The 11,330-nt window shown below is 44.2% G+C and overlaps 1 protein-coding gene across 1 annotated transcript in view; it reads right to left on the minus strand.

Annotated features, from left to right (window-relative positions):
* Positions 1–11,330, minus strand: part of SLC7A14 (solute carrier family 7, member 14) — a 110,631-nt gene that overhangs the window by 4,628 nt on the left and 94,673 nt on the right. Inside the window, exon 7 of the mRNA XM_010835237.1 lies at positions 9,268–10,145. Coding sequence (XP_010833539.1) covers positions 9,268–10,145 — 878 coding nt within the window. The remainder of the gene's footprint in view (positions 1–9,267; positions 10,146–11,330) is intronic.

Below are 11,330 nucleotides of genomic sequence, written 5' to 3' on the forward strand. Positions count from 1 at the left end.
TGATGAAAAGTACATTTTTTTTTTTTTTTTTTTAGTTTAGGAAATAGTCTTTTTCCCAGGATGTAACTAAGGTCTGCAGTGATGTGAAAAGCACATTTCAAATATGAGGACTGTGAACCCAGAAGCGACTGGGTGCATTGGCCTGACAGCATGAATAGACAGTTTGGGCAAATGTGTTCTCCTAGGGCTTGGTGTTCTGTCTGCCCTTATCTTACTTGCTGGCCCTAGAGTCAGTTCAGGAAAAGTGGTGTGAGGCAGAGAAGGACTGGAGAAAAGGAAGAATGGAGAGGGACAAAGAAACAGAGGGGAGCAAATGAAAGGGGAGCAGAGAGAGAGAGAGAGGGCGGGAGGAGAGAAACATGTATTACCATCTGTCACACATAAACAAGGGCTTTGTGTTGGAGGAGTAAACAGAGCTGCTAAAAGCCTCCTGTGTAGAAGCAGGGTGTTTTGTTTCTGCTCCTTTTTTCAGTTGGCTTTGAGAATGAAGCATGAGGTAGTTTCTGAAAAATCTGTGGGGATTCTGGGAATCCTGAACCATCTGAACAACACTTCACCCAGCGCCCCTGGGTGCTGAGGTCCTCCAGTGATGTGGCCTTTCTCCCAAGGAACTAAAAATACTCTACAAGTGTTATCTTGTTTAGATTCCTCCTGAGAATGGTGTGTGTGTGTGTGTGTGTGTAGGTTATGATTATGGCATTTCACAGAAGACTGTGGCACAAGACCAAATACAGGATTTTCTACAGCTGCACAGTCAGTGTTTAGACTGTGCAGATGGCAGTTCCTGCCAGGTCCTTCCATGTCCTGATCCTGGCTGCTTGCAATTGTTATTTCTCCCACCTACCAGGGGGTGGTTGGGAGGTATACGCTAAATTGGAAATGATTTTGCTGAACTTGACTTTTTATAACATTTATTATTTTATTATTTGTTTATTTGGCTGTGCCGGCTCTTAGTTGTGGCATGCAGGATCTTATAGATGCAGCAAGTGCACTCCAGTTCCCTGACCAGGGATTGAACTGGTCCCTTTGCATGGAGAATGCAGAGTCTTAGCCACTGGACTGCGAGGGGAGTCCCTGAACTTTACTTTTGAAGAATATGAAACATACAGAAGTGGAGAGAACAATATAAAAAGGCCCATATAGTCATCACTAGCTCTGTCTCTCCTGACACCCACTCACCTACCCCTTTCTCTTTAGATTACTTTGAAACAAATTCCTTTCATCCTGTTTCCTCTGTACATGCTCTAGTAGGTATCTATAAAATAGACTCCTCTAAAAAACTTAGTCCCATTATCACGTCTAAAAACTAATAATTCCTTAAATCATCTAATATCCAGAAGCATAAAAATTTCCCTGAATTATTTGTTTGGATAGACTCTTCACTTTTTAAAGCTATACACTTATTCCAATAATGCTGTCTTTGCTTGAAATAGGTTTTGGGTCCTATTATTCAGGTTGTCAGTGAGATTGGGTTTATTCTTTTGTAAATCCTTGTAGATGGCCAAGTTTTATCTTTTAACAGTGGATCAGCTTTTAGCATAAGCCAGAAGTCATTTGGAATAAAGTCTCAAAAATAAGGTGGCTAACTGATAAGTAATATTATTTATTCTATTTGTGGATTTAATTCTCCAGTTCCATAAAAACGTAGATCCACTGCTTTGTAGTTACCTATCTGATATCTGAATAAATGAAAGGCAGGTAAAAAATCAGAAGGCAGCCAGCTTTTGTGCTGCAGAGGGTCTTGGAGGCCTCCCTGGTAGGCTGGAATTATTTTTTTATGTGATGGATTGTAGATGGGGTATTCAAGGCAGCAACTAGTTAGCAGAAGGCACAGAAGTGTTCCAATATTTTCACAGCAAACATGGCTGTACTGGGCACCCAGTAATGGCAGTGAGTCCCCTGGGAAGCTGTTTATATGGAAGGTAGGTATTGAAATGGAGGCTCTGGCTTCTTTTCCAGACAGTTCTGTGCCTGTGAGAGGTTTGGGCTGGACAAGGTGAAGGATCATGCCTTCAGCCATTGAATGGGCTTTCTTTATGTAACAGGACACCTTGTGATTGGAAAGCCCTTTATACAAATCTACTTTCTCGCACATCACCCCAGAGGAGTTAAGACCTGTGCAACATGCAGGGATTGAAATGGCATCAGAACTCACATCTCTTGATTCTGCATGGAGGGCTGCCTACTGGGGGCCTACAGGGAGGTTTGGGATGCCACGTTGCTTTTACAAGCCTGGGGCACCTCAGTATCAGCTAGCAAAACACCTATTTATTCCACTTGTTTTGGCCCTGTGCAAAGCCCTGTGTCATTCTGTGCAAACTAAACAAATGACCTCAAATGTACAAATGAGAAGGGTAGGGGGTCCTCTGGATCATGTGGGAGAAATCCTAGGACAAAAACTCAAAAAAATGGGCCAAAGAACTAAATAGACATTTCTCCAAAGAAGACATACAGATGGCTAACAAACACATGAAAAGATGCTCAACATCACTCATTATCAGAGAAATGCAAATCAAAACCACTATGAGGTACCATTTCACGCCAGTCAGAATGGCTGCGATCCAAAAGTCTACAAGCAATAAATGCTGGAGAGGGTGTGGAGAAAAGGGAACCCTCTTACACTGTTGGTGGGAATGCAAACTAGTACAGCCACTATGGTGAACAGTGTGGAGATTCCTTAAAAAACTGGAAATAGAACTGCCTTATGATCCAGCAATCCCACTGCTGGGCACACACACTGAGGAAACCAGAAGGGAAAGAGACACATGTACCCCAATGTTCATCGCAGCACTGTTTATAATAGCCAGGACATGGAAGCAACCTAGATGTCCATCAGCAGATGAATGGATAAGAAAGCAGTGGTACATATACACAATGGAGTATTACTCAGCCATTAAAAAGAATACATTTGAATCAGTTCTAATGAGGTGGATGAAACTGGAGCCTATTATACAGAGTGAAGTAAGCCAGAAAGAAAAACACCAATACAGTATACTAACGCATATATATGGAATTTAGAAAGAGAGACAGCAAAAGAGACACTGATGTATAGAACAGTCTTATGGACTCTGTGGGAGAGGGAGAGGGTGGGATGATTTGGGAGAATGGCATTGAAACATGTATAATATCATGTATGAAATGAGTCGCCAGTCCAAGTTCGATGCACGATACTGGATGCTTAGGGCTGGTGCGCTGGGACGACCCAGAGGGATGGTATGGGGAGGGAGGAGGGAGGAGAGTTCAGGATGGGGAACACATGTATACCTGTTCGGTATTTGGCAAAACTAATACATTATTGTAAAGTTTAAAAATAAAATAAAAAAAAAAAGAAGGAAGACTGGCAATTTAAATAAAAAGTGATATTTAAATAAATAAAGAAAAAAAACCCTCAGCTCTGAAAGGAGGCTAGGTGACCCGGAGCTAGACAGATTCCCAGCCTCGCAGGTTCTAGCTCAGGTCACGAAGCAGGTTCCTGCTCTCTAGAGCCCCCAGGAGCTTCCTGTGCCCTGCACATGGCTCCACACTCAGTGCCAGGGGGGTGGGCCACCTGACCGCAGGCTGGGTGGAGCTGTCTCTTTCTGGGGCGCCCGTTCAGGCAGGAAGCCCTGCCCGCTGCAGATAACTGAGGCACTTTGTTATGCCCAGAGTCTTTTTTATTTTTTCTAGTCTGGGATCAACTTTCCAAAACAGACACTTGCTGGTGCAGAAATGAAGATAGTAATGAGAAGGTGCCCTCCCATCCAGCACAGTCCCCACCAGCTCCCACTTTGCTGGTTATTTTTTAAATACCCACAAGCCCTGTTGATTGTAACAACAGTTAGGTTTGTTTAATATGGTGTGGCCAGGAAGAGCAAGGCTCAGGATGAAGTGGGGACCAGAGGAGCTTCTCTTCTGGGCCTGCAGTTGATCTAACATAATGTCAGGTTCTTTATGCTTCAGTTTCCCAGCTGCAGAATGGAGCTGGGGGCCCTTATTTTATTCGAGGAATATAATGGCTATGAGACCAAAGGCAGCCTTCTTAAAGAACATGAAAAACTCCAGCAGTTCCACCTCTAACTCAGCAGAAACCCAACCAAAACACAAACCCTGTGTATCCATCAAAATCATGTATAAGAATGTTCGTAGCAGCTGCCATGCTGAATGCCCATGGATACAAGAATGGATAAATACATTGTCGTATATCAACACTGTGGGATGCTAGACAGCAAGGAGAATGAACAAACTAAAACTGCAAGCACAAGGTTGGGATGACCTCGCACCTGTACTGCTGAGGGAAAGAGCCCATCACTCACAGCACTGCCTGTTCCAGGGCCTTCCACTGTGTGGTCTCCTGGCCCTTCAGTCTCAGCTGCCCCCTCCTCCCGAGGCATCTCCCTGGCCAGCCCAGCGCCTCCACCAGCAGGCAGCCTCAGGGTTTACCTGCCCCCTCCTTCCCTCTTGGAATCAGCTTGGCTTTGTTGCCATCCTCATCCTGGCCTCTGTGATTTTTCTTGCTCTTCTGAGCATAATTTTGATGTTGAAGCTGCCAATTGTTTTCTCACTTCCTACAAGGAGAATTTCGAACTGATTGATGGGACATATCATCAGGAATTTGTTTATCTTGGTGCCCTCTCAGGTCGAATTCATGGCCCCCTTCTCTCCCTTCTCTTCCCTTCATCACAGTGGCTGCTTTGAGTCAGTTTCCAGTAGGGTTTCAGATGAGAGCTCAGGTGAAAACCGTGAAGTGTGTCTTCTCTTTGGGATGTTGATGGTTTAGTCCAGGATTTATGAGGTCCGTTGCCCAAATCACACGTCCTGTTTGTTCTCTACAGCTGTGTGTGTGCTAAGTTGCTTCAGTTGTGGCCAACTCTCTGCAACCTGACGGACTGTAGCCTGCCAGGATCCTCTGTGGGATTCTCTAGGCAAGAATACTGGAGGGTTGCTGGGCCCTCCTCCAGGGGAGCTTCCCAACCCAGGGATGCAACCTGCATTTCTTTAGTCTCCTGTATTGGCCAGCAGGTTCTTTACTACTAGAGCCACCTGGTTTTCCTCAGAGGGACTGAAAAAATTCCAAATGAAATCTTGACAACACCTAGAGTAAGGCTTATGGTCCATGGGGTCACAAAGAGTCAGACACGACTGGAGCAACTTGGCATGCAGGGTAAGGGTACCCGTGAGCTGGTCTAACGATGATTAATTTACAATAAAGGCCCACAGGGACAAGTTGACTGACACATGCCTGGAGAATACCATCATACAGTGTTCTTACTGGTCTCTGCTGGTTTCTGGGACTCTGCCCAACTCCTTGAGGTATTCTTTTACAAAACTGCATCATTTAAGAGAAAGGGTAAATGAAGGCTGGCTTTGTGTTCATTTTGTTGGGAATTATGAAACTTTTGCTATGTGTGTTATTTCTCTTGTCAGAAGGAAAAGAAACAAGTGCTGGGTATCTATTAAGAACTGCTTTGTTTCTCGCTATGAGTTGGGCTCTTCCGAAGGACAAAAGCTTAGCTAAATATTGTTACAAAAATGCTGTAATTAAGATTCATTTAGAGAAATTTGGGTAAAAAATGTGTTTGAGAAGATTATCAAGTTATGACTCAGCCCAACCATGTAAATCTTTTTAAAGAGTAGAGGATGTTTCATAATAAGCTCCATTTAGAAATCTCTCTACTGTTCTCCTTGGGAAACTTATATTATGAATAGAGAGATGAAGAAGAAAAATCTGACATTTTGGAGACTCAGATGTTTAGAGATGGGAAATTTATTCTATAAGATCGTTAAAGATTTTATAAGCCAATTTGTGGTTGTGGGATGGATATATTTTATATAGCAAAAAACAGGGAGTTTTGTAATTAAATTATCTGCCTACCTGCTAATTATTGTCTTATTCTTCTCTCTAGATCAGTGGATCTCATATTTGAGCACACATCAGAATTACCTGGTGGACTTGTTAAAATCTATATTGCCCTCAGAGATTCTGATTCTATCTGTAGGTCTGGGCTGGGGTGTGAAATTGCATTTTTCACTAGTTTCCACGTAATACTGATGTGGCAGGGCTGGGATCTTACTTTGAGAACCACTGTTCTAGATCATTGTAAACCTGGTTATACAACAGAATCACCCAGGGAAGCTTTAAGAATACCGTGGTTGGTTGTACCAGATCAATTGAATCAGAACATCTCTGTGGGGGGATTCTGGGCGTAGAGTGTTTCAGAAGCAACTCACATGATTCTGTTGTGTAGTCTGAGTTGAGAATCTTTGTTCTGGGCGAAACTTACTTATCTATGAGCCTTCAGAGATAATGATACCAAAGCAGTTAGTAGCCAGCAGCTGGGTGCTTCTTAAACTACAGCCTCCAGTGCCCTCTGTCTGGCCCACTCAGGCTGCAGGGTGGCACCCTCCCATGCCAGGGAGTATCAGTTTCTGGAGCCAGCTTGAAGTTTGTGTTATCAGCAAGATTACAAAACGTTTTCTGGGAACTTTCTTCTGCCTGATAATTGGGAAGGCAGCCTGAGTCAGAACAGGTTCACGTTGTACTCTTGCATGTGACAGCTAGCCTGGGAGACAATGAATCATTTCAGCTTTTTACAAGAAAGGCAGGAAAGAAATAGTTCTTACTGCTTTCCCTGCTGTTTTCTTGTTTAAGCCCCAAACTGCAACTAGATCAAGTCTAGTAGAATCATCTGCATTTTTACAGATGAGTAAACTGAGGCCCAAAGGAATTAAATGAATTTCCCGAGGTCACAAGGAAATGGCAGAGTTTTGATTTGGACTTGGGGCTGTCTGACTCCAAAGGCAATAGGCCATTGCATCATTTTTGCAAAATTCCTCTGGTGTTCCAGAAACATAGATATTAGGTAGGACTGACTACATAATTTATAGGTCCCAGTGCAAAATGAAACCATGGAGCCTCTTGTTAAAACATTGTTAAGAATTCAAGAAGACAGCACCAGAGCATTAAGCCAAGCACGAGGCCCTGTGTGACTGTACAGATCATCCACCCATGAAGCCAGCCCTCTGTTAATCTGCACAGACTACATCTCAAACATTCTGGGCAGATACGAAGGTCTGCTCAGAAGCACTGTGGTGGGGAGGTAGGAGGCCCCCATTGAACATGGAGATTCTGGATTGTGGTAATAGCTCTGTGAATAATTTCCTGTTATTTTTGCTGACCTTGAGCATGTTATTGAACCTTTTGGAGGTTCAGTTTACTTAACTGTATAGTTGAGATAGGGAGAAATGGGGAGTGTTTCAATGTTTCTCAAAATTTATTTACATTTTATTTATATACTACATTTTTAATGTAGTGACTATGATTGTGGACTCTGGAATTATACCACCTGAGTTCTAATTTGGCTTTGGTATATCCCTAGTGGCTCAGAGGTTAAAGCGTCTGCCTGCAATGCGGGAGACCTAGGTTTGATCCCTGGGTCGGGATCCAGGGAAGATCCTGGAAGACCTGGGGAAGATCCCCTGGAGAAGGAAATGGCAACCCACTCCAGTATTCTTGCCTGGAGAATCCCATGGACGGAGGAGCCTGGTGGGCTACAGTCCACGGGGTCGCAAAGAGTCGGACATGACTGAGCAACTTCACTTTGTCACTTTATATTCTATGTGACCTCAGTCAAGTGCCTTAGTTTCCTCATCTGTAAAATGGATCTGGTTGTGTGGATTAAATAAGTTAATAGAAGTGAAGCCTTTGGAATGATGGCTGATATGTGGTAAGTGCCATATAAGTGTTATTTATCGCTTTGAATCATATGGCACATGTACTAATGTTTTTTCTTCTGTTTAACTCACTTTTGAAATTTAAAAATAATTGGGCTTTCCTGGTGGTACCATGGATGAGAATCTGCCTGCCAGTGCAGGGGACACGGGTTTGATCCCTGGTCTGGGAAGATCCTACATGCCTTGGAGCAACCAGGCCTGTGTGCCACATCTACTGAGTCCTCGTGCTGCAAGTATTGAACCCTCGTGCCACAACTGCTGAAGCCTGTGCGCCTGGAGGCTGTGCTCCGCAACAAAAGACACCACCGCAATGAGAAGCCCAAGCACTGAAATGAGAGCGTAGCTTCCGCTCGCAGCAACTAGAGAAAGCCTGGGAAATCTTGAGTGCAGCAATGAAGACCCAGTACAGTCAAAATTAAAATAAATAAATTATTTAAAAAGCAATGATTTGAATATGTCTGTTTTTGTAGTGTTTGTGAAAGTAACAACCATACGATATTTTGAAAAGTTCATATACTCTCTAAAATCAGTCCAAATATCTATAGTGGAATGGTTACCACACTGTGGGTAACATTGCACTAGATATTGAAGGCTATATCTAGCTTGGATAGTCCAGGAAAAGATGAATACATTCTTGGGTATTTGTGTCTGTGCCTTTATAAATTTGACAAATACAGATTCTAATATTTCTACACACTTCAGTCATTTCTACCCATAGTATCATCTTTCCATTGGTTTGCTTCTTGTTCCAGTGGCAAAATGTTTAAACAGAAGCAAGAGATTGTGAATAAATCATGTGAGTGTTTAGAACTTTGACAAGTCAGTGGGGTCCTTTCAAGAGATCCCTTAAAGTCTAACAAGGGATGAGGCTTAGGTAGTGGAAAATTGGTACGAAATCCTTACAGGAAGGTGCAGGATGACCTTCAGAGGTGAGGAATCTTCTGGAATATATATACTCTTGCCTTTGATTACTGTGTTCCCCCCTGCCAACTTCCCTCTCTCTAAAACCTATCTTGTTGTCCAGTTCAAATTCTGCCTCCTTAAAGTCCTTCCCAACTATTCTGACTGAAAGTTTCCTTTTTCTTATTTGAAGAGTGCTTTATAATCACAGATAAGTATTTATTAAGCATGAACAACAATATGGTTTGGGAACAGAGGTCACCACGTTGAACATGCATATTCCTCATCTCAAGGAGTGGTTGGGCTACAACTCCACGAGTCTTTTTGTTGCCTTGCCCAGGCTGATTGATTCACACGTATTTATTTTGCCTCCCTTATTCTTTACTTTCCTATTCCTCAAAGCACCTAAGGACCCTCCTTAGCTAAGTATTTGTTGCCAGAGACCCCAGGGGTACCAAATTATATAGGAAATATAAAAATAATAAATAAGGAACCTTAAAATAAGCGTTCACTTAAACATCTCTCTTAAGTTATCATGAGCACCTATCCCAAGCCATTTCATCAGGAATGGTCAAATATGTTAAACAGGTAAACTGATTCCAAAGGAAAATTAGAAATCTTGGGGAAGATACAGGATTGTCTGGGGCAGTTGCTTACCCACAAAGCACCAGACTGCAAACCGGATCCACGTGATGGTGGAGAGCTTTAGCATGAGATAGATGTTCACCAGCATGGCAAAGGCAGGCACAAAGGGGAGGCAGGGAGCCATGTAGGGCAGCTTCTTGGGGTTCTCTGGTTGCTGCAGGATCACAAACACCAGGGCGCTGATCAGCAGCACCATCAGAACGACTAGAAGGATGGCCCACCAGCTCTGCTCTGAGATGTAGTCAGAACCAAAGATGATGAAGGAGCAGAAGACGAACATGAGAATGAAGAGCAGGAGCACGCAGATGGTCACCGTGTGCCCTGTAGCGGCTGTGGGCCGGTCCATTTTGCCCGGAAGGCCCAGCTGGATCCTCATGGTGTAGTAACGGGGCCCAATCAGCTTCTTCAACTTGATGAGATAGATGTTTTCAGATTCATCGGCTTCTATGCCTGTGGTCATGTCCACAGTGCCATAGTTTGGGTGGTTGATGTTGTAGGTTGACTTGTCTGATTTCCCTATGAGCATCTCATTGTCTCCCAAGGATGGCAGGTTCTTGGCCCCACATGTGTTGGTGGCTGGGCCGGAGAACTCTTCCCCTTCACTCACAGGAGAGCAGACTTCCTTCTCGCAGTCAGCCAGAATGCCCTCCTTCTTCTTCGTGTGCTCCTCAGACAGGAATTTGACAAAGCCGTCAATGTCACTCTCGGGCTGGTATCGAAGGAGCAAGACACAGACGGAGACCAAGGTGTAGGCGAGGAGGGTGCCGATGGACATCATCTCAATCAGGTCTCTCAAGCTGACTAATAGGGAGAGGAGAGCTGCCAGGAACCCCGAAACAATGCAGGCCACCACGGGGGTCTCTGTGTAGGAGCTCACGTGAGCCAGGAATCTGGAGGAGGGGCAAGCAGAGGGTTAACGGTGATTGACTCAACATGGTTTAACACCTCCTGGTCACTGCTTTAAATACTGTTGCTGTTCCTACTCCAGGATTTAGTTTCTGAAATATAATTTAAACAGAATCTATTTTAATTCCTTGGGTATGAGGCAAACTGCTCTATTAAAGTGCCTACTTCATTCTGTGATGTGGTGGGTTGATTGAATCTAGGAGGTCCTCAGGAATCTAAATGGAAGCCCAGATTTTGCTATGAAGAGGGGATAGTTGAAGTCACATACCTGCCTGGTGGTCCTCTCCACCTGTGTTACCCAAAGTATGGTCCATGGATCAGCAGTGTTAGCAACACCTTGGAACTTGTTCGAAATATGTATTTTCAGGTTTCACCTACTATGTCAGATTCTCTGGGAGTGGGGCCCAACAAACTATACACTTTAAAAAACCTCTAGAGGATTCTGATTTATGCCAAAGCCTGAGAAGCTTGCTCCACAATGAAAGTACAGGGATTTGGTTGCAAAATAGCACAGTCATTAAGAACATGTGCTCGTGGATGAAAGCTAAATCTGGCCAGTTACTCACTGGAGAAGATAGAGAAGACCATCAAGGGTGATTGAATGACAGGGGCTTGTTTAGCAGTACCTTAGACTTAGGTAGGCTCCCACCTTCCACCTTCCTCTCCTCCTGGCCCTCATTCTTGCTGCTCTTCCAGTCCTCTCTTATTTCCGTGATTCACACAAGACTATAAACTGCTCAGAGGCCTAGCATCTCTTGGTTTTCTTTGACAGCAGAAAGACCTTTTGGATGTGTGAAGTTGTCACATCTCCACCGCAATCAGCCTCCAGCTCCCCCACGGTCTCAGCTCTGACCCAGTGGTGACCTCAGAGGGTATGCACAGGAACTGCTGCAGAAGGTGACAGCTAATGGCGGAGGTAAGGTTTCTGAGCTGGGCCCCTCTGAATGCCTGAGACCTCCTTGGAAGTTTGCTCCTTGTTCGGTGCACTTGAAGAATGCTTTACCTGCAAGTTCCTCACACAGGAGGCATGAGGCATCAAGAGATGGGGCCACATGCCCTGTGTACCGTGGGCAGATAGGCTACTTCCTGGCCAGATTAGGCGACTGGAAGTGTCAGTGTCTTGATGTAGTTAAAAATCTGGTCATTGTGGTCAAACAGTCCTGGGTTCA

The sequence above is a fragment of the Bison bison genome, unplaced genomic scaffold (genome assembly GCF_000754665.1).
Source record: "Bison bison bison isolate TAMUID 2011002044 unplaced genomic scaffold, Bison_UMD1.0 scf7180017864040, whole genome shotgun sequence".
NCBI lineage: Eukaryota > Metazoa > Chordata > Mammalia > Artiodactyla > Bovidae > Bison > Bison bison.